Source organism: Xiphias gladius, chromosome 10 (genome assembly GCF_016859285.1).
Source record: "Xiphias gladius isolate SHS-SW01 ecotype Sanya breed wild chromosome 10, ASM1685928v1, whole genome shotgun sequence".
Lineage (NCBI taxonomy): Eukaryota > Metazoa > Chordata > Actinopteri > Istiophoriformes > Xiphiidae > Xiphias > Xiphias gladius.
The window spans coordinates 5,353,925-5,381,169 of record NC_053409.1 but is presented as its reverse complement, the minus strand read 5'-3'; the positions used below and the strand labels follow the sequence as shown (position 1 = coordinate 5,381,169).

The 27,245-nt window shown below is 37.9% G+C and overlaps 2 protein-coding genes across 4 annotated transcripts; both read right to left on the bottom strand.

Annotated features, from left to right (window-relative positions):
* Window positions 1–6,627: 6,627 nt before the first annotated feature.
* kcns3a (potassium voltage-gated channel, delayed-rectifier, subfamily S, member 3a) lies at window positions 6,628–7,929 on the bottom strand. Its single transcript, XM_040137852.1, has one exon. It carries the CDS (start codon window positions 7,927–7,929, stop codon window positions 6,628–6,630), a length of 1,302 nt encoding a protein of 433 aa, XP_039993786.1.
* Window positions 7,930–10,913: 2,984 nt separating this feature from the next.
* Window positions 10,914–26,881, bottom strand: wdr35 (WD repeat domain 35). Of its 3 annotated transcripts, none has more exons than XM_040138035.1 (28): window positions 26,696–26,881; window positions 26,428–26,501; window positions 26,209–26,326; window positions 25,273–25,344; window positions 25,022–25,114; window positions 24,810–24,938; window positions 24,512–24,645; window positions 23,705–23,870; window positions 23,457–23,602; window positions 23,062–23,187; window positions 21,830–22,015; window positions 21,353–21,413; window positions 20,141–20,285; window positions 19,647–19,716; window positions 19,275–19,328; window positions 19,063–19,172; window positions 18,708–18,927; window positions 18,499–18,579; window positions 17,980–18,116; window positions 17,163–17,366; window positions 16,827–16,973; window positions 15,608–15,740; window positions 15,335–15,445; window positions 14,426–14,590; window positions 13,936–14,076; window positions 13,591–13,747; window positions 11,759–11,999; window positions 10,914–11,296 (listed from the first exon to the last, which is right to left on the bottom strand). In XM_040138035.1, exons 2-28 carry the CDS (start codon window positions 26,449–26,451, stop codon window positions 11,146–11,148), a joined length of 3,522 nt encoding a protein of 1,173 aa, XP_039993969.1. In that variant the 5' UTR covers window positions 26,452–26,501; window positions 26,696–26,881; the 3' UTR covers window positions 10,914–11,145. The 3 variants fall into 3 exon arrangements, with proteins under 3 accessions (XP_039993969.1, XP_039993968.1, XP_039993967.1); XM_040138034.1 differs by having other exon boundaries at window positions 26,428–26,498; XM_040138033.1 differs by having other exon boundaries at window positions 26,428–26,881.
* Between the last annotated feature and the right edge of the window lie 364 nt (window positions 26,882–27,245).

Here is a 27,245-nt window from a genome sequence, read left to right as displayed (position 1 = left end):
TTATTCCCAGCACAGGAATGTGTAATAGACAGACTCCAAAGAATGTATGTAAGTAATATAAAGCAATATGATCCTACATGTCAAATAATGTCAAAACAAGTCAGTTCACCAGAATAGAGCCTAGAGAGCATTAATTTTTTTGGTGTAACGCTGATATCAAACTACTAGCGGACAATCGCCTTTAATCTACAGTATATTCAGTATTTAAAATCATAGTTACATTATGTCGGTATTTTGTTCAGTTAAATGCAGTATTTTTACCATCCATATATGCCAATGGTTAATTAGAATAAAAGCTGAAAATGACATTCCCAGACTTCATTCATATATAAAATGTGTAGTTTATATAATAGTTCTCCAGATCCATGTCCTTCTTTCAAAACCCTTTGATGCACTACACTTTTATCAAGAGGACAGCACTTTACTCATACGTTATAAATGTGTATGAGGTGCAATAAAGCAGCAGGGAAATTCTTTTCTTACATCTAGAACCAACTGACAACAAATGACATCAAATTCAACATCCCTGTGCTGTCGTTGTGAATGTTTTGTCTGATGCAATGAATCAGAGTGGACAGAATCTTACCGCGGTGCAGTTGAATGGTTTTACTTTCAAAGTGGACACCGGAAGTGTTGAGGCCTATCGTCGTGTCTGCCTTGCTGTGAGTGGTCAATGATAAGCTTGTGGTTCGTTTCGTTTTAGAGTTACTCACTGTGACCGCGAGGTGACGTGAAAGCGTACGACAACCGTTATCCCTAAGTAGCAAACAAGCCCGGAAGGATTTGGCAGCAAAGCCAAACGCGACACTACGCAGGGACCGTTACAGGAGGGGAGGGATGATGAACCATCACGCGCGCTACGCTTCTCGCTAGCTACCCTGCTGGGCACTTCTTCTTGCTCCTACAACTACGACTGCTTCCTGCGAATAAATGTAACGGGAGGGGGGGGGGGTCATCATCGGAAAAGTGCAAAACATAACTGTTCTTGAAAGTGAAATATTAGGAAAAGTCCAAACGTGTTTTTATATTCATGAGTTTTTCATGTCCTCTAGTGGTCGGCGGCGGGCAACTACAACTGCACTCCGCTAGTATAAAGTCAGACACAATCCCAGTAGAGTAACACTTCCGCTTGAAAAAGTCAAAATAAGATAGTTTCACTCTCAAGAGATGTAGTTGCAAGCGATGACCACCGGGAGACAGTGTGAACTCATCAAACGCTCTTGTAGAAATGCCACATGGTGAAAACTGTCCATTACGTAAAAGTCCTGCACGGGAATTCTTGCTTAAATTATAGTAAAGGCATTAGCAAAATGTACTTAAAGTATCAAAAGTAAGAGCACCCTAATGGCCACGCTGAGACTGAAACTGTAATTGGTGTTACATATTAATGCATTAGTATTAGGAATAATAACTTTAAGTCACTTAGTCACTGTTGACTTTCATATAACAAATTCATTTCAAATAAAATAGCAACTAACAGAATTATATTCATTAAAATCTTTACAGTACAACAAATATATATACAGTTTTATTATTATAGTGTGTGTGTGTGTGTGTGTGTGTGTGTGTGTTTTGACTTTGGACACCACACATGGACATTTTCAGTTGAGGTACCTGACCTCTTAGCATCTGCATAGCTGCCTATAAAAAAGAAATATATATGCTTAATAATAGTTTTCTATTAGACCATAAGTTTTAATATGAGACTGAACTTCAGGCTATAGGACTGTGACACAGTTTTATTTTCTGATCTCTTGCTCTAGAGCACAGTGTTTAGACACACTGCACATCCAGAACTTGTTCTCCTGGGTCTGCAGACCAGTCACAATGCATGCTGGTAATTTCCCTTTAGTCCTGAGAGGGGAAAAGAAGTAATTTCTGGACGTCTTATGAAATGTAAGGCAGTAGAGGTATTGACCTGTTTCTTAGCTTCCCGTCTAAGAGATGGAAAACGTCATATTGACTACTCAAAGTAGCTTCTTCTGAAGTTAGACAGCAAGCGCTGAACACACCTGCTGAAAATGGTTGTGAACTGCTAACCTGCTGTGTAATAAATGAACTTGACCTGCCTTTCTCCTTCATTCTCTGTCTTCCTCAACACGTTTACTCTTGCTGTTGGCCCAAGACAAGATCAAACAAGCATCCAAGATGTTGTACTGCACCCAGCAACTGTGGACAATGTGGAGAAATGACTTCATCTTTGCTTTCATCAGCCTCCTTTTTCTCATCAGCTTCTTTATTTCATTTCATTTTCATTCTACTTTCTTTTTCATATTTCCAGACAACACACACACACAAAAAAATTCATGCTATACAGAAATTTGATCTCAACCTCTGAGACACCAAAGTGTAGATCTGCTCAGCTGCCCACATTCAGCACCATACTGACACTGTTTAATCATCTCATTTTAAAATATCAGAAGAGTCTAATATGTTTGTATTTGTGGATTAGTACGCTCAAAATATCAATAGCTGAAATCCTAGCATGGGCACTTTTGTTGAAATTAGACACTTTGATCAGGATCTTTGTGCCTGTTTGAGCTGCTGAAACATTGTGTAATTGAGTCGTTACAAATGAATTCACTTGGTTTCCAAAGTCAACTGAGACAGAACATGTTGTAGACTGAACTGTGCACTTGTTTAGTGTCTATACGTTTATCTAGTTGTTATTTATTGCATTATTGAAATACTCTATGATATACACACTTAAAGCTCAAAAATTCAAGCCAAACACAATGCTGAAAGCATGCAGCAACTGTTGTAACCTGGTTGTACTGATTTCTCTGTTTTCTCCCATTCTTGTCAGTCTCATGTGTGCTTGGATTTAATCGATTTTTGCCCAGAGATCTGATTACAGCAGTGAATTTAAGACTTAGAAACATTGTTATAACCTTTTATTTATCCTGGGCCCTTTTCTTTTTCAGCTGATGTTTCAACCAGAGAGGGTACAGCTTTTTTTCCTCTCTGGTAAGAACTACATTTCAAGATGCCTCCATTTGAACACAACATGTTCGCTATGAGTGTGTGTGCTAAGTAAGCAGAGCAGCTGATAACCCCGCAAGGTTAATTAAAGGGAAATTGATTTGTCTTGTAAAAACACTGTGAAACTAACAAAGCAGTAAAAGCCTAACAACGAGGCTAATAACATTAAACATGGAGATTGACATATGGCTCATGTCCTATTTGACCGCCAGTAAATTGCTGTGTAGCTGTTATTATTTGCTGCTGGAGTAAGAGAAACATACAAAGTGCTCAAGATGAGGCAGAAAAAAATACTCTTAGATGCCATGTGATATCTTACTTTTAGAGAAGCAAACAGTCTGAGGTGTTTTCAGTAACATATTTAATAGATAAAAATGTTCTCAATGGTTTTTATAACTTTCAGAAGCAAAGTAGGCCAAGGCTATTAATGACATAGTATTAGAGCACAGTGTACAATACAGTCAAATTAAATGATGCTGTAGAAATACATTCTGAGTTTCCTCAAATTTAAATGGTACCTTTTGATTGTAGAATTTGGTTTAAAGTGATTTAAACACCAGCAGCATACTGTAATAATAATCATTATCATCATCTTCCTTATCATCAGCAGTACAGTCATACATAATACAAGGCTGTGAGCGAAAAATGCATTTCTGTGTTTTTCTGCTATGGCATGTCAAAATGTCTGCGGTGAAACAGGCCTGTCAGCGATGAAGTTAAATAAGCGAGAATCAGACCCTGTAAACCAGAAACCTGTTTTCTATGGAATCCTTTGCTTAGGTATATTCACATTTTTTATCAAATATTTTGTCTGTCTTAAAACAATACTGACATGCCCATATATGAATTCAAATAGTTCCAAGTTGCTACAATCCTCTATGTTTCCTCCTGTCCATACTGGCTGTGAAGAGATGCTGTAAAAATGTGTTCTAAAATACAGCTAAAGCTAATGTGAGGCTTCAGCAGACTGATCAGTAAAATCAAGTGGGGAGAAATTCCCTCTTCGTGTTTCACCGGACAAAGGTGCAGTGGAGGGGCAATAACACAAAAAGGGAATTTCATACTAAAAAGTACTGTATCTTTGTCTAATTTGGACACCAGAAGCCTTGCATTAACTTCAGCTGTACTCTGGAATACCTTAAGAGTACTTAGAGATTGACTGTATGTACTGTACATACAGTTTAGCTGCGGTTCACATAAACCTCTGCATGCTGTGACAGTTGTTGCACCGAAAGAAATGGTTTAACTGAACAAGTTTAAACTGCAGCTAAGCTAGCTGATTGCTCATTTTATAACAAACAAACAAACCAAACAAACAAAAAAAAACAGTCCCTGGATTTTATATGGAGTCTTGATGTTGCTGGTGGTTGATGTTGGTATGATGTTTTGGAGCTGGAAGAGGCACATAGTTGCAACTAAATAGACCGACACAATGGAAATAACTGATTGGCTCCCAAGTGGTTTCGTGAAAGAAGTGGTCACTTTGGACAAAGGTATTTGCACGAAATCAACCAAGGGTGCTGCGTCCTGATTTAAAAGGCACAATCCACACACACAAAAGCATAGTCCCACCACCAGATCAAACCATGGAATTTGAAGGATTGTTTACACATCAGTGGACACTGCAGTAAAACAGGCCTATATTTTGAATTATGATCAGTTGGGAAGTGCATGAAATGTTTATTTTCCAGCTTATTTTCCTACTACAAAATCTTTGATTACATATGTACAAACATCTTTAATTCGGAATATGTGGTCAAAAAGTACCCTGAGGGCCTTTAACAAACATGGTATGAAGTGAGAGAAGCAAATAGCTGTGAATAACAGAGAATAATGACTGAGGAAATAGAGGAGAGTTAATGGAATAGTATACTTGACTAAACTTCAGTTAAAAAAATCACATAAATTCTTTATAATGTGTACTAAATTACATCATGGAGTGATTGACAATAACTAAATAAACAACTTGAAAAGTAGCTCAGTTCAACACACCCAATGGAATAAGTTTGTTTTTACTGCATTTCATCCCTTCTACATGTTAGTTGTTAACATACATGTTAATATCCTGACAGTACCATCAGCCTCATGTTAACAGCCTAATGGAGGTCACTTGCAGGTTTAGGTTTTTAGTTTTGTTCTTTTAATGATTAGAGTACACCAACAGCACAGATAGAATGTCTTTGTTCCTGTGTAGAAACCACCTGGCTGTCCTTCAGCACTGAGATGACCACAGATATTGCTGACGGTGACTTTCATTTATAAAGACTGAAGCAAGGAACTAAATTAGAGTGCAGTACTGTTTGACTTTGAGCACAGAGGAAGGACACAGGAGGCGGGACCCAGGCATAAAAAGTGACTATATCGTGGGTGCTGATGTAGATGTTTATTTAAGGGCTGAAGCCAAAAGCTGCTTAGCAATTCCCTGACAGCTGATGGCTGCAAAATACTATAAATGTCGTGATCATCAGTTGCCAATAAGATTAGTTTGACTAAAGATCACCACTGCATCACAGAGACAGTGTAATAGAGGCTGTGTTTAATATTAAAATCAATTGAGTTGTGAGAGAAGTTTCTTTTGTCTACAGCATTGGCATCTTTTGGAGGGCAGCTCGGATATTTGGTCTGCTTTCACTGATTGGCACATTTTTATCTGTGAAAGCGATAACACAGATAAACACAAATAGATACTGTTGATATAGGTGACTGCAGCAAGAGCATTAAACCTCAGTATGATTGAATGTTTACCCATCTATAGATCCAACAGAGATGTGAAATATAACCTGTTAACATCCTAGTCAAAGACATATATATCCTGCTAATGATTATTTCAAAAACTCCAGACACAATAACTTTATTATCAGGTTTATCCTTCTCTGTTTAAAGACTCGATCGATCCTCATTGTAGGATGAAATGTCAATTCATTACTTTGTAGGGATTTTTATTGACTTTAACTGCTGTTGACCCAGGAACATTGATTTAGAGATCATTGCACTGATGACCCAGCAAACAGTAAGAGGTTTCTCGTTGGACGGAGGCTTTTAATTCAAAGCCTTTTGAAACAAAATACAACAGAGACATGACAACAAGACTCATGGATCAATAGCAGATGAGGACTGCAACAGCACAGCAGGATTGGAAACAGGCTTGGACATTCGTAACTACAGAATGCTGTGTCATATCTAAGACGTTTTTAAAGCTTGCTATAAATATTACTCTTCTTTACTTGTGCGACTGTTATTCTATCTTTTAACATTTACGATTATGTGTCTCACTAAGCAAACGTTCTTAAAATTTACTGGCTCCCCCTTCTCAAATGTAAAATCATTTGTGATGGACATTTTGTCCATTTTCTGACATTTTACAAACAAACGAATATTTGATTAATTGAACAGAATAAGACTTGCTTGATCATTCATCCCCACTTATTTAAGTCACTTTCATACTGTTTGTTTTGTGGCTAACCCTTTCTCCTTGCTCATAGAAAATGGTGAACCAGACTTAATCCTGATTTTAACTGCCACCTGAAGTGTATCTGTCTGCTTATACAGCTTCTCCTGAGTTGTGAGTTATTAATTAGTTTGTGGAGTTACAAATTCAAAATATTGCATCCTACAAGGCTCTTTGGAACAGTTGCTTGAGAGGGTTCAGTTATTGCTTGGCCTGAGATCTATGTGTCTTTGTCTCTGATAGAACTTGGAAAACTTGTTGAAGATATTAGTAATGGGCAAGGCTACAATCAGCAGTCCACAGATGATGCACAGGGATCCTATCAGCTTCCCAGCAAACGTAACAGGGAAGGTATCCCCGTAGCCCACTGTAGTCATGCTAATGGTGGCCCACCACCAGCCAATAGGGATAGTCTGCAGTTCTGACTCTTGAGATTCTTTCTCTACAAAGTAAATGAGAGCAGAGAACATGGAAATGCCCACAGACAAGAAAAGGATGAGCAGCCCAACTTCCCGGGAGCTGTGTCGCAGTGTGGCACCAAGAGAGCGAAGGCCAACTGAATGGCGAGCCAGTTTTAGGATGCGAAACACTCGCATCAACCTCAAGATCTGCACCACTTTGCCAACATTCTCCAGGTCTGTGCTTTCACCTTCATCCTTTATATGACAGGCTATAGTGACATAGAATGGCATAACTGACATTACGTCAATAATATTGAGAGGACTGCACAAGAACTTCCTTGGTGATGGTGCAACAGCCAAACGAAGAATAAACTCTGCAGAGAAGAACAGGACACAAAGGTTGTCAAAGAAAGTCAGCATTGGGTTTTCAATCTCTTTTTCATTGACATCCAGCTGATGGAAGTCTGGCATGCTGTGAACGCACATGGCTACAATGGAGACAATAACCACACTCAGGGAGGCTACAGCCATCGCTTTGGCTGAAGAAGAGTAACCTGGATTCTCAAGTCGGATCCAAATATTCCTGCGAACATTTGCACACCATGAGCCTTCAAACATTTCTATGTTCTCCTCCAAAGCTGAAAGCTCCTCAATGGAAGAGTCTGAGCTGTGGAGCTGCAGTTCATCACTCCTCTGATCCCAGCATTTATCCGCAGCAAGCTCCATCAGTTCATGGAATTTGTTGCTGCAGCAGAAGTCCAGATGACGCTCCTTGATGCCCCAATATTCAATTTCTTGAAGAAATGACACTACACATAATCCGTCTGCCAGGTGGATTTTACCTGTGAGGTAAAAGTTGAGAACGTAACAGAAAAAACGAGGATTGCGATCAAAATAGTACTCCATTTCAGAGGGACTGAAGTCATCACAGAGCTCCAGGATTGCTTCTTTGGAGCTGCAACACAGAAGACGTCCAAGGCGTGTCTGTGGGAATCGTTTCAGAACAGTGTGCTCCATTCGTTGTTTGAAACCTCCAACGTTAACATTAATAAAGCAGTCATCAGAGCTGTGCTGATGAAAGATCTGTCCGTACACCATGGTGGACCAGCTGCTAGATGCAAAGTTATCCCTTGTGAAAATCTCAGAGGCTTTGTTGCCTGCACAGAAACATACTGAAATTAGTGCACCTCATACTTTTTTGTACAGAATGTCATTTGATCACATTGAAGAGCATTACATCAGAGCCATCCAGTATCAAGTAGCATCTGGGTTTCTTTGACGCCCTGTAATATGAATGGTGAAATGACAGCATCACTTGCGTGCACTTTTTGTGTATGATCCGGAGATAAAATGTTGTCATCAGATGTTAAAAATATACACTTACAATTTCTATCTGTGTCTCAAGTTGCAGATGTATATAATATATTGCTTGCAATGAATAAGCAACATTATTAAACCTTTTAACATTAGTTAGAGATTAGTTATATATACACATACATATATATATACACATACATACATATATACATATATACATATTTTTTAAGCAACAGAAATGAACTTTACGCCTCAATATATGAACAACGGGCTCATTAGGTGGTTCGTATCATGAAACCAGTGCTAATACAATTTTAATATTCAGTGGGTGCACCATTTGTGTATTTTCAATAAAGCTATGATTACTAGTGCAGCCAATATTCTTTACATGCAAACGCTGAGTTGGTATTCGTCAACAGTCATCAATACCTGCGGTGTGTCCCGCTTGTAGTTCTAAACCGAGCAGCACTCTCTTACCCGTATTGTGTTACGCACGGTAGTATAGCGTTTCAAATTGCAGCGAATGGCGAGCCAAGGTCAGATTTGACACGTTTCTACAGCCACAAAAGTTGTTACAAACAAAGGAACACAACAAAGGAACCGATGATGAGACCTAAAACAGTGATATACTAAAGTGAAAAAACAGACTTTTGCGCTATTGAAAATGACCGTCGGAAGCATGTGGTAAACTATCTAAAACTTCAGCCTTAAGAAATATTAAGCAAGAGAATAATATTTCCTGTTCAAATATCTCGTCAGAAACACAGAAACAGGAGGAAATGACTGCAGCAGCTTACCTGGCCATTTGTTGTTCCGGGCTGCTTCGCTAAGTCCGGAGTGTACAGTGCACAGTGCAGTGGTGTGGTGTCTCTGAGTTCAGCGCAGGGCGGGACGCGGCTTCTAACAGGACAATTGATCACACGGCTGGCACATCATTCCCCACTAACAGACCGTAATGTAGAATACATTTAAACTTTGACGCGTAATATGTTACCCGTGTTCAGGCTGAGCCACATTTATCACTGAACATATCTTATGATGCTTCGGGCTAAGTGCTCACATTAGTCTTTAAAGGCTGCTTGTTTTTTCTAATTTGTTTTCATCTCAGTGTGGATATTTTCTGCGACGTTTGGGCTGTGTTGTGCAGACTTTTTATCTCAAATGAGACTAAACCTTTACTAAAACAACATACTACAGCAGATGGGATATTAAGCATAAACAGAACTAAATAAACAATAGGTTGCAAATGAACTAAAACAAAATAAAAAGTAAAGTAGAAGGAAAAATAGATTAAATATAGCAGTAGGCCTATAATGTAGTGTATCAACCTTTGCAAGGGCATCGTGCACAGTGTTTGACAAAATGCATAGGCAATATTGATGCAGTGTGTGATGCCAGTGTCAAGCGCTAACAGTATAAACATTACGCATTTTTAAAAGGCATAACTTGAGATAGCACGAAATCTAAACGATTGCTCTTTGTGCTTCCAATCAGAGCGAAGTTAAAACACTCAATAATATTTAAAAACGTATTAGCTATTGGGGGTTGCAGACATGCATGTTAAAAACATTAATGTATTGACAGTGGATGACAATGGAGAACAATTTGAAAAATTCCTTTAAAACTCCAACCTCAGACGTAAGAGGGCAGTAATACAAAGTGCAACTTTTTCAGTGAATGGCTCATGAACTGAAGAACCTCAGTGGGATGCAGAGGTATTTAAAATCTGGATGAAACACTGCAACTCCTCATCAAAGTCTCAATTAAAAAAATCATCCAAGCCAAGCAAAGATCATTCAAAGTAAATAATAATTAAGTTATGACAAATCAAGCTGCATTGCCACACTAACAGTCTCTAGTCTAATCAGCAATATAATCACCTAGCGCAATCCATACCAAATCATGGAAAATATACTTAAGTTAAGAAACAATGGAACACTGAGTCTGATGAGACAATTAAAAAAAAAAAAAAAAAAAAAAAAAAAAGTCTTTATACAGTGTCTGAAGTTCTGTGGTCTACTCACTGATACCATTTCCTGACAGCAGATGGCAGCATACTGGATCAGAGACAGATCCGCGTGCATGGGTTCAAACAAGCACGAGACTTTAGCGGTGGAGCCATTAGGATATGGTTTGACATTTACTTAAATGAATGTTATTTTCTGCAACCATTAGTGTTGTGTGAATTATTTACAATGTAATTAATGCTGATGGTCGAGCTTTTTATAACCGCAATCAGGAAAATGTTTTTGTCTTGACACATCAATGTAAAAGTCTAAAAATGTGCACACTGGTTAATTCCATCTTACTGTGTCATGTAGCAAGTTATAAACCCACGATCAAAGCAGTGTTTTCCATTGATCCATGTCCTTATTATCTGCCAAACTGACCATTGGAGAGCACAGGGCATACATCAGTGAAAACTGGTTGAACATACTTGAAAGCCCCTTACAAATAGTCTGCATAGACACTTGTTAAGTGGTGGATGGTGTGAGCATCGATTTTCTAGTTTTCAAATGGACTAGTTGGTGAAAATGAATTGCAAAATATTTCAAATCAAAATGCATTTCTTACATAAATTGTTGTATGTGACTGTTTATTCACGGTGAACTACAATATAAAAAAAGCTAACCAAGCAATTATATTCATTCAGGTATTTTACAACATTTAAGGTAAAAGAAAAAAACATTTAACTCAGTTAATAAAAAGAAATAAAGTGAAGCTCACTGAACATACTTTATATTTATATTTACATACTACTGTTCTGACTGCTGACACCACATTTGACACTATCAGTTTAGGTGCTTCTTCTGTTAGCACCTTCACAGCTGCCTATTCAAGAATTAATCACAAAAAGAGAACAAAAAAATTATCTTGGTTCATATGTTTGATAAATTCATAAAAAGAAACACATGTAAGCAAAAGTAAATTACAGTGCTTGAAATGTGGTTTTCTGGCTGAAAGAAAGTTTTCTTATGACACTTAAGGTATTACACTTCATGCTACAGGACTGTGGCACAGCGGGCAGCAGTTATATTTGCCGATCTCCTGCTCTAGAGCACAGTGTTTACACACATTGCACATCCAGAACTGGTACTCCTGGATCGGCAGACCAGTCACAATGCATGTGGGTAACTTTCCTTCTGCCCTAAAAGGGGAAAAAGAGAATTAATATAAGTCATTTCAGGGATTACTTTTACATATACAGCAGTATGGGAGAAAAAAAAGTAAAAGAGTAAAAAGGAAGACATGGAGCTTCCAAGAGTGGCCTGTTCAACTGTGCAGTTTACACCAATTATTCATGTGTCCCTGATCCCTATTTCTGGTGTTCCATGCTAACTTTTTATTGCTTACTACCTAGTATTTGCCTAGATTACTCAACATATTTTAAGCTTAATGTGTGCATGAAGTCTGTCAAAATTTGACATAATATACTGTATGCTATTGTTAGTATAGAGCACCAGTGCACACCTTCAAAACAACCTTCAAAACTCTGTTTAATTCTTTAAACAAGCAATAAAATTAGTATTTTTGTAAATGCTTAGTAATTTCACTGTTTTTCATCAGTGTTTTAAGCCAGAGTTTGACCTGAACCCATTGGTGCCCTCACCCTTCTGATGATCTTTGCCGCTCCAGCACGCGGCTGTCCTTTGGGGTGTGCTTGGTGAAGATCTCCAGGGCTAGATCCTCATAGAACTGCTGCTGTTCAGGCTCCAGACTCTCCAGGGATTCCAGTTTGATAAAGGCCTGTGAGCATGTGCCGAATGCACGGTTGGCTGCAGAGCAAATGGCAAGTAGAGAATAGATCTCCACTGCTGGGATGATGTCCTCATACTCACGCAGGTGTATTGCTTTAAAAATGGAGATAAACAGTGAAGAGTTAGACTTCCACTCTGTGTGGTTGGGTCTAAGATATGGAACTATCTTGACTTAGGCAGTCTGACAGGATGGTACAATTCAAAAAATTATGACAACTTTCAACCAACTGTCTGAGAGCATATGACTGGTTGCTGGGGTAATTCCCCTCCATGTTTGAGCTGAATTGTTTGCCTTTGTTTGAGATGTTGTTAAATGTGTAAACCATCATTAAAATATGTCTATTGGCCTCACATACAAGACAAACCCAGTTCTGCATAGGTCATGTGCATGGTAAAAATGCACTCTATGTATGGATCCTCGTCAATCAAAACACTGCTTACAGTATTTCCACATAAAAGGCAGTCAGTTACCTAGCTCAGCTCCATGATTTCTAAAGCTCAACAGAAGTGACCAGGAACATGATTTTAGTATCTCATAAATTAAGTTGATTTTGTAATTCGGTAACTTTACATTCTCATTTTTAAAACACATCAACATCTAATTCTCTTGTAAGTGCTGAGGAAATACTAGGACTCAATAAACAGATAAAGGAAGCAATAAACACAGATTAACAAGGGCTATACTGGTGAGTTGTTAATGAGACAATTAACACAACTGACCATTCTAAAATTATGTAGCAGACCGCAAAAGCTCCGTCCCTTTAGACATCAGTTTAGTTTATGGGATAGTTAAGAGACCTTTTTCAAATGTCCACAGATCACTGAGGAGGATGATATGATTTTAAAAGTTAAACAATGTAGTCTGGGACCACTTGGGTCCCCCATTTTAAAATTGATCCTAAAATGAAATAGGAGCCAATTTCACTGGTGTGTTCAGGTACCTCAGGTACTATATTTTTAATAGCTTCTGTAACTAGTAAGGATACTGATCTAATGGCTGAGTACTGTTTCATTTATTTACAGTAAATATACAAAGGTATCTAACTTAATGTGATTTATTTACAAATGCTACACATGTAACAGCATACTTAGCTGTCTACCTCAGTATGTGCAGACAGCACTTAGGCAATAATAATATTCATGACCCGGTTTCCTTAATAAATGACAAAAACAAATGTACTCTAAGAGACAGTGTAAAATACAAGACATGGTTTTCAGAAGATAGAATGTATTTAGTATAAGTGAATAACAGCCAACGTACTTAAATCCTATCTTTGAGGTGATGAGGAAAATACTTGGGCTGCAACTATTTTGTATTACGTATTTTTACAATTAAATAATGAATCATTAAGTCTGTAGAAATGTTGGATAATAGTGAAAAATGCCCATCACGGTTTCCCAGAGCCCAAGTTGATGTCTTAAAATGTTATATTTTGTTTGACCAACAGTCCAAAAAAAAAAGTTATGGTGTTACAGAACAGAATACAGAACAAATCCTCACATTTTGAGACTAGGAAAAAGTGAATGTTTAGCATTTTTCCTTGAAAAAATTACTTAAAAGATCATTCGATGTTGGTTAATTCTCTGTCGATTGACTAGTCAATTAACTGACTTGTTGTTCCAGCTCTAGAGAATACTGTTATTTACTTATTACTATGGTAAAGTGTCCTATGTGGTTTGGTACCTGTGCGCATGGCGTTCTCCATATAGCCTTCATATAGCTGCCTTTGAGCAAGCAGGAAGAAGTGATAAGCCTCTGCTCCACGCCAGGCGTTGTCCACAATACGATTGTCTGAAGAGGTTGCATCTTCCTCAAGCAGCCCAGCAAGTGCAAATGTTGCCTAATTATAACAAATGAAGGATAAATATAAAATGCATTTCAGCATCAGTACAATAATATTATCAGAGTATATGATTATTTTTTGTACTCTTTTTGTAACATCTTTTTGACTTTGTACCGTTTCTAAAATAGTTCATAAACAATATTTGAAAGTTATATAAAGCATATTGTACAGTATATATTGGGTACCTCAGACTTCTTCCCTTTGGCTTTGCTCTGCTGTGACATTTTCACCTGCTCGTGGTAATTTTCAACAAGACGTGCTGCTAGGACATAGAGCTTCTTCACCCGCAGTGGTCGGATCCCTTTCTTTGCCTCCTGATCTGCTATCTGCAAACAGTCGCCACAAATTCCACTGTATGTGTCGACAAACAAGCTGTTCCAGCAGTGCCCGTTTAATAAAGAATTATTCCTTCAGTTATCGAATTGCCTAATATCTTTTTGAGAAACTTAGTTGTTCCATGCCATGAAAATGGCCTACAAAGAGAAGGTCCCAGCTGTGATTCAAATTAAATTATCAAATTTATCATCAAATTATTAATCCTGTTAAAAAACTGCTCTAAAGGTGCGGATAGAAGCGGAAGATATGATCAATTATAAAATCAATAAGCCACAACATTAAAACAAGTTACCGGTTTAGTGTTTTGGCAGAATGGTGTGTGTGCGTGTGTGTACCTACCTTAAACATGAGTTTGGCTGCATCGAGAAAATGGTGGGCTTTCCGATACAGTTCCACCACCTCTAGAGTTTTATTCTTCTCAAGAAGATGTGAGGCATATTTGGAAAGAAGAGATTTTATCTCCTTCATGTTGTGGGTCCTGGCAAGTTCCACTGCTTTGTTCCACTAAAGGAAAATGACAACATTCATTCGAAAAGATAATCAAAACATTATTACTTTTGCCTTTAGATTTTTGAAAATGGTATTCAATAAAGTGCCTGTTATAAATGCAGCATTTTCATTTATTTACTCAGATATCAGTGAAACCCTGTAATTTAACAATAATTAAATGCATTGAAACACTCCTAAAATTACCTGTAGCTGCATATCTTAATTTACAGTAAGATTACAACACTTAAATATCATTAGAAGACACTGTATTTTTCAAACCATCTGTGCCAAAACCAAGGTTTAGTGGAAACAGATAAAAGTGACTGCCCATTCATTTCATTGTCAATAACAGAGCATTAATGCAGCAAGAGAAACTAGAGGAGAGGACTGAATTCTTTTGGATGAACAAAGTACAACAATTGCAGCTTTCATAGAGGATTTTGAGGCTGTATTCTTGTCAAACATTTAACGCTATAATTCCCTATCTTATGTAATTTCCATTTAGAATCATTTTTTTCTTGAGACAATTGTGAAAATTTACATTGGAAAAGCATGGTTTGAGAGCAGCGTTCACACTCCCGAGCAAAATATTACTCAGGATGAGGACAGGCGTGGGAGGACAGCAGGCGCCACAGTGACTGCTGTGGTCCAGAGCTATCAAACTGTGTGTTGAATCTGAAAATCACTGAGGAAATGCCATATGTATTCAGAATGTCACTCAGAAACTCTGGCGCCACAGGTTTTCTGTCCGTCTCTCACCTGGTTCAGATGGACACATGTGTCAACAGCAGCTTTGGGCTGGTTGCACTTAAGGTAGGCGTTCACAGCTTGTTCGCACATGCCCACAGTGGTAAACATCTGCCCAATGTCCTACAACATAGAGATTGAGAATTTCAATAGATGAGTTACAGTAGAGTTAGTTTTATTTAAGGGTACAGATTTAGGGTCACTGAGATCTTTTACTTCCACATAAAGCTCCAAGAGAATATCAAAGAGTTATTATTTTGGGTCATTCCTGGACATATGGCTTACTTGTAAAAGTTTATGATTCTCTGGCAGAACATTGGTCAGTTTCTCAAGGCCATCATAGTCCTCTAACATGTAATAGCATTCTGCCAGCCTCTCCTGGTTACGGCCCTGAAGGTAGTACTGCACTGCATTAACCCTGGAAACAGAAAAAAAATTCTACTTAACCACTTCAGAAGGACAGTTTTCATTTGGTCATGAAGATGGAATCTTTCTATCAACAATCACAACACCATAGCTGATAAATAGTGACATTTGAGAGAGCAATTGCTGATTATCTGCATTTTTAGGTACCTGGAATATATGAAATAACTAAATAGTACAAATGATATTAAATGGTGTTGAGAGTTAATACTTGAGTGTATATAGCTGTATATTTACTGTTGCTCTATGACACTCCAATAATGCATATCACCTGCATAAATACATAAAACACTATCACACTTGTTGATTTATTGGATAACACTTTACTTTAACCCCCCTATTTTGCGTTTATAAGCACCATATAAACAACTGATAGATGTTAACACACTGTAACACACTAAAATGTAGTTGTAAGCAGATAAGGGCATTTTTAAGTGTTTATTAATGTTATTTGTCAATGACTACTACAGTATCCTGATATGATGCAACTATAACCAGTGTATAAAGAGATAATGAATGACTGACAAAATAATATTAGAGTTGTAATCATCTTTTAGATTAATATTAAATATAAAGTATACTACAACTCTACTTATAATATTCATGAATAATTTATTTGTTTGTAAACATTTCTTCTCTACTCCCAAGACAACTGAGCTAAATCCTTTCACTAATGAAGGCCATTTACTTGGTTTCTTCTAAATTCCCAGAAGAAACTTAATTAGTGGAGATTGGGTTAAGAATTTTCTTTGTCAAAACATTGTTTCTGAGGACAAGAATCTTCAAGATCTACATGTTCTCATGACTTTATCACACATTTATAAACAGTTGTAAATCTACCTATGAATGATCTGTATAACATAAACGTTAATAAACATTTTAAAATGTCCTCTTATCATCTTACAACTACATTACAGTGTGTTAGAAACCATGTATTAAGTGTATATCTACTGCTTATAAATGATAAACGGGAAAAATGTTACTGTAAACACAAAGTACTTCAAACCTCTAACTATAGTATACAGTATTTATGCACTAAAGATATAATTAGAAAAAATGGGAAAAAACAAAATCCCAATACCACTTCTGTCTGTCAGCAAAGTAGTCTCCGATTGCATTGTACGCCTGTTCTAGCAGAGTATCATCACAGTCCCCAGAGCCACTTTTGAGTAGCTGAAGCACCCTGAACCAGTCTCCCAGCTTCATCCTGAGGCTGATGGCAAGGTCCCTAAAGAGAAAGATGTCCATTGTCCACTATTACCATCATGCCTGAAAAACTAGTGGCAACTCATCTTATAAGGTAAAGTTGACCTTAAAAATACTTGAGCAAAAAATGAACAAGACCTGAATCCAATAGTGTAAGCTTGAGTTTTGACATCACCATCAAATGTGCCTCGACAATTATTGCTAAATGTACCTGCGATCCATATCCAGATACATCCGCTCAGCTTCCTCAAACCTGCTGAAGTAAGCTGCCACCTCCGCCTGTTTCATGGGCTCGCTCTGCAGGTTGCCCAGGCGCTTGACAAACTCAATGCCCTGGTAGTCTTTACAGCGGACAAAGGCCTGCTCAGCTGTCTTCAGATCCAGCTTCTGCAGAGCTGCCTCAGCCAGCAAACGCCTGACAGGTTGATAATAGAGAAAGGCAGCGGTTAGTTATTATCACCAGTAGGACTGCATGGCATGATGTGTATGCGTAAGTCCTTATACCCACTCTAATATGGTTAATTTAGATATAAACTGCAATCTGACTGCAGCCAGAGAACACACATCAGCAACCGGACTCACACTGCTGCTTCAAAAACCTTACCATAAATCTGTAATACTCTAGAGTTACTCTGCCATCAAGTTTACTACTTTCCATCATTACATAAAATAAAACAGCACCAATTAAACCTATACCAAGTTCATGAAAGCACTGTCAGCACAATCTGCTTTCCAGGAAATTATGTTTTCGCTTATCGCAAAAAAATAACACAAACAAAAGAAGAACTGGGTAGCTGGCATTAGTAGTGATGGCCATCATGATCAAAGAAACATAAACTTCATCAACAGAAAATACATAGAACAATACACCTAGTCAGTTTATTAGGAACACCTAGCTAAAAATGTATGTAAATATCAAGCAGATCATGGAAAGAGTGAAAAGATAAAAGATGAATTTTAAATCACATTTACACTCATAACTGCATCCCATGGCAAACTGAAAGTAAAGTTCACCATTTTGCATTTACCAGAGTCTTGGGTGAGGATTGTCTTCAATGAACTGTGAGGCATCTTCAATCCCAACTTTTTCAATTAGTGCACGACTGTCTCTCAGGGAGCGGATTTCAAAGTTGATGAGGTTGTCTTTGTTAGGCCTCTCTGGATCCTATAAGAGAACCTCCCATAACTGAGGGTTTCATTCAATAAACACATACAAACTTCAACTTTTAAGGTACAAAAAAGTTCTAGTTAAATGAAGAGTCTCTTTTCATGTCTGTTAACACTACAAACTGACGAATTCGTATCATTTTGCAATCAGTTGTTGGTACATGTTAGTCAACATACAGGTAAGACAAGTCAACTATAACTCTTCAAGCCATTGTAATTCTTTCTGCTTAAAGATACCTAAGTTTTTTTAATTGACAATTAAATTGACAGCATGATAAAATAAGTACACTGATTTTAGTATAACCTCTTATGTTTTAGATATCAGTGCAATTGTGTTGGGAATTCACGCAACTCAAGTGCCACTTGTTTTGAAGGTTTACCTTCATGATTTCATCAAGCAAGACAGATTTGATTTCCAGGTCCTCAAAGTTGCAAATGTATCCAGATGTTTGGATGGGCTCCTGTTTTTTAAGATATAATAATTTAAACAGCTGCAAAATGTTTATTTAGTAACAATACAACAATTCAGATGAGGTTACAGCTTTAAATCAGATGATACTTGACCATCACACAAAGACCAAGCACTCACCTCTGGGTCTAGATTCCTGAATACATACATCCTGGTCTTCTCCATCATGGCAAAAAGATCAGGGTTGTCATTCGCCCATTTCATGTCCCAAACATCCTTGCGCTCAAACTTGGATGGATCCCCTGCAGATACCTGGTTCCCAGTGCTGTTGTCTGTGGAGGCACGAACTTCCAGGTCCAACAAAGTCAGCACACCCGCGATGTCGATAATCGCAAGACGACTAAGGGGGATAATGATTATATATGACAGCAGTGTTCCAAAATACAACATCAAAGTCAACACACTGTTTTGAGCTGACAATGCAGATCTGTACACTGTCTCATTTCTTAACACCAAAACATGAATCGATGCGTACCTGGAATTGCAGTTCAAGGACAGATAGTAGGCTCTGTTATTCAAAGTGTATTTCTGAACGAGAACAACATTTGGGAGGCTGTATCTATGAATGGTGCCAGACTCACGGCCCTATAAGAACACATACAACCAAAAAGTCAATATTTTCTTTATTTTTAGTTTCATCGTAAGGGACAATTCAAAATTGTATAATAAAAACAGAAATGTACATGCCACAATCAGGGTCTTATCTGTTGCTGTAATACAGCAGATGGGATCTCGAGTTGCCTGAAAAAGACCAGACACATACATGAACCATGATAATTTATCTTCTTAATAAAATTTAAAAAAAGCATTTTTTTTTTCTTTAAATGTATTCCTTTGTGTGCTAATAATTAATTACATTTGTAATATCATTATTTCATATATATTTTTTAAATGTATTAGTTTTATATAAAAACTCTTAACATTTTAACAGTAATGCTTAAGACTGTTTCAGTGAAATGCATTTTATTTCACAATACTGTAATTACCATATTGAATATATAAAACAAAAAAACATGTTCGTATGCACTAAAATGCCTCGGAAATGTTTTTGTCACTTACTGTGAAAGCTTTTGCAAAATCTGGACCACTGTCATTGACTCCAGATGGATTGCTGTCAATGTGATAGACCCTAAAGGGGCAGGAAGTGAAAACAAATGAGAGCCTGAGAGACCGCCAGGCAGACAAACAGTTGCCCTTTCCACTGAGGTGACTTGAGTTTCGATGCTAGGATAGTCCTGGCAGAACATTAGGTCATGCCCAGCCTGTCTGGAACCTCAGTGGCATTTTATTCAGATGAATGAATCCTTTTCATCGTGCTCTCAGTGCCAACACTCTACACTGTAACAGTGAGCCAGAATCTAGCCTTGTGGTTATCTTGCTTCCCTGTAACATTCCATCATCTGCTTGATGTGTACTGTAAGATCTGATGTGGTCATTCTATTTTGTCCTCATCCACTTGTACCTGGCTTTGTTAAATACAGTCCTCATGACATCAAGTTTAAATGCAGTTCCATTGTAACGTAAATGTTAGGCCAATTTCTGAAAAAACCCACCTCTCTCTTCCCTCTTTCTTAGTTCTGGTCACTTGGTTGATCTCCAGGGCAGTTAATTTCTTTGCCACTCTGTACTGCCACAGGTAAAAAGCCTCTTTGGATGCAGCAATCACATGTGTCTTGGTCATGGTGACAAACAATGGATCTGACCGAATAAACAAGTGACAGACTTAATTACAAATATGAAGATCAATGTAGAGTGTATCTAACTTTGTGTAATTTGGGAGCAAATTATTTTATATCAGCTATTTACTTATGTAATTTGGTGGATCGTGTGTGCTCTGCTTCTGGCCTCAGATTTCAAATGCAGAGAACTGTGCTAATAGTGTCACCAATCAGGAGGCTTTCAGAGCGTTTTTTTTGTTCTTGTCAATCTCAAAAGATACAGTCTCATAATAGTACATATACATAAATAGTAACTAGGTGTTAAAATGTTATTTGATTGGTGAAAAGTAACATGGAATCGTTTTTATTCTCTTTCAGTACACTTTAACATACTACATTGAAAAATCTGGCAAATAAATGTAGATCACTGTAAATCTTTCCTGTAACTTTGAACTATGTGCATATTTTCTGTATGGATAAATTCCAACATGCAAGTCCTGAGAAGATAATACAGTGTGTTATCAAACAGATAAACTTTGAGTAGTCTGGTGAAAAAAGGCCATCATTAGGCCACAAGAGGAGAAACCTCAAAAAGGCGCATACTTGAACTCATTCTCTTATTATTTACCAAGGTGGGATATCTCAGACCCATTCAGAGCACTGAGTCTTTCAAACCTGCAGACTTTGAACTATCTTGGCGTGAGCTCCACAGCAAACATTTGGCCATGTCTGTAGCAGAAATGGAATTCTGAATATCTGTGAGATATAAAGACAGCCTGTACTCACTGTCTATTTGCCATAGGATGCTGTGGGCCCATGAAAAATGTAACAGTGGGCGGCAGTAGACAGAATGCCAACCACCATTTCACATCTATCAATACACAGGTTGTGATATCTCAAATTGTCTTGATGAAATACATCCGCTTTATGGTAAATTAGGACTTTTATCAACCCACTGATGTGCCACAAGAAGTTTGTTACCGAGTTCACTATATGCTCACTATATGCAAGCTTGCAAGGTACACAGCTTGTTTAATGGATGGTATACTGCACTTTTAAGGATGTGTTTAGTGGTGACTGTAATCTCTGTTTACTATATGCGCTCACCAATGTCTATGTATTTTGAGTCCAATGGAGTCCCAATGGAGTTGCACAGAATCAGGACATACTGAAAAACACACAGTAGAGCAGCATTATTCTACAGGTCAATTTATGATTCTATATCAAAACAATTAGTCCTCATTTTGGGAGTGTGGTTTTAATTTGTACATTACCCTTGCATGACTCCCAGACTCTAACTCCTCATCCTCCTGTGTGGCAATGAATTAGAAAAACGGAAGGCAAGACAGCAGACGAACATTTGTGATCCTTAGCTCACTCTATATCTACTATCTGCCCTATTGTATTTCTCTAAGTCTACTATACTAAGTATTAGTATAGCTCTTGCTCTTGTCTAAGTCAAACAGTGTAGTAACTAGCATATCAAGGTTGCCTGCAATGTTTTATAGATTATTACAGATCCTGTTTTTTGATTTTTTTTTTTTGCTTTCCTCTTACTGTTACCTTGTAAGGCTGTGTCTGTACCTGAGGCTGAGTGTCATCTGCCTTGCTGGCCAGGATGCAGAAGTCCCCTGAGGTTGTGATGGACATCAAGCTCTTGACATATTTGACAAACTTCTCGTTGTTTTTGGTGTCCCAGAATATCACACAGTATTCCTGCCGCTCTGGCTTTGTGTAGGCATACACCACTGTGCTGCAGCAGTAGCCCCACTGTTAAGAAAGATGAAAGAGCTGGTGACATTCACCTTCTATGGGGGCTTTCTAAACCCTGGGAAGTGTGTGACCACACATAGTTTTTGGTAGTCCTTGACCTCTAAAACCATATGCTATCCAAACTGGCTGTAGTTTAAATTCAGACAGCAGTTTTTTATTGGTATCCTCTCTGATCTATGTCTTTCTGTTCTTTTCCACCATGTAAATAAACAAATGAAATAAAAAAACTACTTCAAGTAGCCACTTTGTAGGAATGTATTTAATAACTTGGTGGTATAGTGTTGAAGTCAAGTAGTAGTTTTTAATATAGATTCATAGAAAATATTTTAAATACTTGACAGTATATAGAGTAGAGAATAATCTTCATACTACTTTATAAGCCAGGTGACCACATCTTATTACTGTACTATGACTAATTTCACCCTGTTTATTTAAATTAGATCACATGGTCAGTTTCAATGTGTGACAAGAATTTGTGATTTGGAAACAGACATTTTGATAGACGGAACATATGATCCGAATTGTTTGGGAGAAATTCTACAAGCCAGGTGTTGCTTTTAAAGCAGGCTGGTTCTGCAGAGTGAAGACAGCGGCTTCATAAACCTCATAAAAATACCAAAAAGATGTGTATTTTATGATGACCACTTAGAATGTAAAAGAGAAAATGAATGGTCAAAGGAATTTACAAACACTTAAATTAAACATGTAAACACTGTCCCTATATAATCCAAAAAAGTTACTGATTTAAAGACAGATGGGGCTAATTAATATTAATGTGACATACTGTTTATTTGGATTTGTGGTCACCATCTCAATATGGAACCAAGTTTTACTTTATTTGTTTTTGTTAACTCTGCCCTGATGAATACCCTCAGTTTGCAACTGGCCAGCATTTTAACGATATTCAGCCAGATTAAGTATAGGATTTCTATGTCTGAGGATCTTTCAAAATTGTTTCTTGAAAAAAACAATCCTGAAAGAGGGGCCGATAGTTTCTTTCAAGAAACTTTAATTTAAAGAAAACCAAAGGTGTTGGCATTTACCTTATAATCTGGTCTTATGTTTGCAAAGTAAATGTAGGAGTCCACAGCCAGGCCAATACGTAGCCCTCCTCCTTCCCAGGCAACTCCTGTCATCTGCTTCCCAGGAACTTTGAGAGTTCTCAGATGCTGTTTTAACACCAAATAGCATTTCAAGTGCACAACTTAAAATGTTTTACTGTTTCATAGCATTTATATTTCCCCACCGCTCAACAATGTACAACGGTGCAATAGAGAAACTGTTGTTGCAAGGTATGTCATTCTTAAATCAATTTGAAAAAACAAAAAAAATAACAAAACAAAAAACATATTGTAATCTTTATAAACTCAGTCCATCTTTCCAATTCTTTCATGTATAAAACTTTGTGTAAGTGAGGGAACAAAATCTTTACCCTCACCTCTCCAAACGGCGTGTAAAACTGCACAACATTGAATTCCTTCTCCAGATTTGAGGCTCTGAGAGAACCAGCCACTGCCAGAACACTGCCACAATGATTCCATTGGATACTCACCACATTCATCAGAGTGTCAATACACACTGGGTCTGTAGAAGAATACAACAGCACATCTCATCATCACTGGTAAACCTTTCACGGAAGTCTAAGATGGAGAATATACTGCAGTCTTTGAACGCTTTTTTCCTTACTTTCATCATTCTCGTAGCGCATGATCTGGCATCTTCCATTGTCAAAACAGATAGCAAGACACGGGCAGTCTGGCTCTACATAACCCCCAGTTCCTGCATACCAGTGGATACCTGCTATACTGACAGCTCCGGTTGCATTAGTGAGACAGCTTATGGCCATTTTCATCTGAAACATAACACAGATTATCAAAAGTCAACATATGTTATCAGTAAAAGCAAACATATGATTGGATGTGCTTGAAAAAAAGGGAGACTCACTTTCAGGCATATGAAGCCACTAATCTGTTTTCAGGATAGTTATCCCACTAAGTCAAACAAATTATTGTTATTTTTTTTATTAATTTCATGTGGGTACATGATACATAGTGTAGCTTTTAGCATGCATTGGAGCTGACTGCTAAAGGTTGCCACAGTGTCTTTTTCCATACCAATAGGAGTCACCAAAGTAAGAAATTTGCCTACACGTAGGCTTTACAGCATCCACAATTATTTCTGGATCGTGAAGAAGATAATATCCTACCACTGCAAGCTTTGAAGAGGCTAATGTTTTGCCCCAAGGTATGCCCTCTGATAATGTATGATAACAGATTCTTCCTAAACCTGCTCCATTTCCTTGAATGCTTAAAGCCTGTACTTACGAAAATAACAAGCATGGATTGACACTCCCTCTGTACCTGACTCTGCATTGCACCTGCTCCTACTTATTTGTAAAATTAACACCCAATGCGTCAGGAAGCCATGTAATGCTACATGGGTACATACTAAGATTAAGTGACATTTTTGTTTTACTTAAACTTATGCACTCACTATGAAGTTTCCTTGATTGTCATAGATTTGTACTTCCCCGTTGGCCATGCCAAAGAGGAGGATCTTGCTGTCTGGTGACCATGCCACATGTGCAAGCTGATTTCCCTTTAGCTCCTTTCCCCAAATCCGGTTACCTACAAAAACAAGGCCTTTATGAGCTATTCATTTGCTCAGTATGTAAACAAAGCAATCTTTGTCAAGGGGGCCTTAGTGATTTTAAGCTAAATCTGTTTGGAAGACTATTGTGATTGATCGCCATTTATTAGATTTTTAGTAATCACACTATAAAGCTTTTTACCATCTACAGATCCGACAATGACAGCTCCATCTTCATACACAATGCAGATCTTTTGACCATCCGCATTCCAGCTCATGCTCCTCACCACTGACTTGTTCCTGTTGTTGATCATCTCCTCGTACCATGCACCTTAGGGGGGATAAAGACAACTAACTGTAAGTGCCAAATTTATTACAAAACAACTTGCATTTTTAGTTTGCAGCAGTATCCACCTTTGTAGAGCATCCATACAATGATGAGTCCATTCTGGTCACTGGTTGTCAGCTTTTCATACTGTTCATTCCACGTGACCACTTGCACTGCACCTGCAAGTGTTATAATAGTAAAGTATGAGACAATTTTTCTATAGCTCACTTAAGGTCCATGCACCAGACAAGCTGTGCCTTCTTTCCTTTTGTAAACACTGACTGTTTATAACTTACTATAATGATAACAGGTTTGGCAACGATTAAATATAACTTACCACTGTGTCCCTCTAGAGTCTGGTTCATTGACAGATTACTGGGTGCAGCAAGACCTTTAAGTTTGGCATCATCTGTTGAGAAACCAGAGTGTAAGAGAGGTTTACATGTAGAACAGCAAATAATTGACAACAAGCAATTCTCAGGGAGCAAATTGTTAAAAAAAAAACTTTTTATAGGGCAGATAGTAAAGCAGTAGTGTGTGGACAAATATCAGCACAGAGCTTTTATTGTTTCTTACACTTTACTGTTGGTGGTTTTTGAAATGTGTTTAACATAATAACATTAGGTCAGTCCAACAGATGGAGTTGGCAATTTCTACTTACAGTGACTGGACACATAAGTATCAGAACAGAGCCAAAAGGTTTATGAAAGATTACTTACAAACTGTAAGAGCCGTTGTCAATAGCCCTCAAATCTCAATCACGAGTATTACATAACAGCTTGGACTGTGACAAATAAACTTTAACAAATAGCTGAATGAACAAAACATTATTCATCACAACCAAAACAATTTAGTTTTTACAGTGCCATTTAACTGATGACTTTTATTCTACCCTAAGGCAAAGTAAAAGCAAACATAAATAAATATCTGTATAATATTTAAACTTAAACAAGGATACACAGGGTGTAGTGATATGTGGACAGTGTGACAGTACTTCAGTGACTTTGGGTGGCTGCATTTTTGTTGAGTACGTGCCAGAGTTACACACTGGTAAGGATTGCAAATGTCAAACAACACTGAGTTGTGTACGTGAATTGTGTTTTTAAAAGTTATGTCGATTGTGTTTATGATTACCCAGGCTCTCATTGTCATGTAGAAATATGGCTTTGCCATCTAAGCTACTCTATGGTCAAGCGTAGCAAGAGATAGCCTGGAAATCACGACAGCGTGTACAAAAGCCGTGCAGGTTGTTAGATCCATACCATGACCCTACCTGTCTGAGTTTCAAGTTTGAGTACTCTCAGGAGACCGTCGTCTCCTCCACAGGCAATGAAGCCTTGGTCTTTGTTCCAGGAGACACATTTTAGATGGATATTGTTGGGGATAGCAATCTATAAGACACGGGAAATTGCAGCCACAACTTAACCAATGCTATATGTTTTAACTGTTAGGTATAAATGGCTGAACACAGGAGCGTGTCTGATGTACTCACCTTCTTGCTGAGGTAGATAAACATGGTGGTGGTGGTGGTGACGTTACTGACCTCTGTCACTCCGAAATGAACTGCTTACAGCGGAGTTATACTAGTTAACATAGCAAGACGCTAACCTAATGTCAGTTAGCAAACTAGACCGCTTAAGTGAGCTAATACTTTCAGTCTAGTTTGGTGCCTTATCATGCAGCCTCGACCTGGTGAATGTAACGTTAGCCTATACCGTTAGCTTTGCTAGTTAGCTAGCAGCCAAACGCGACGCAGTTACCTGGTGCCAAAGACGGTAAACGTTAAGTGTAGCCTGACAAATCCAAGGGTGGACTACGATTAGAGTAAATGGCGTTAGCAAAAGTATTGGGAAAAAACAGTTCAAGTTCGACGTTTCATTGCTTGTGTTGGCAGACTCCGGTACTCAGAGGCTTCCCTCGGTCTCCCGTGGTAACCGTAAACCATAAATGCTGAGAGTGGTGTCTCCCTGGTAGTTGTAGTTTTTCTTGTTGGCGCTCAAGTGATCGGCAAGAGCCGTCCCTTTTTGCTTTGACTCTCCCACTAAATGGAGCCCTTCATTTGGCTTTTACTTGGGATTCCAGTTTTTGTGGAAAAGCGAACACTTTATTTAGCTTTGCTGTGGTGATTTGCACTTACTTTAACCTACAGCAAAATCTGTAATAGATCCACTAAATAATGGACAGCCATGAAAAAAAATCCTAATAAACATCACGAAACAAATACATAACAATGCATTTAATTATGTGGGCCAATGCACAGCAATATCAAAAAATGTTATTCCAGGGAAGGACTCAAAGTCAGTCTCAAGC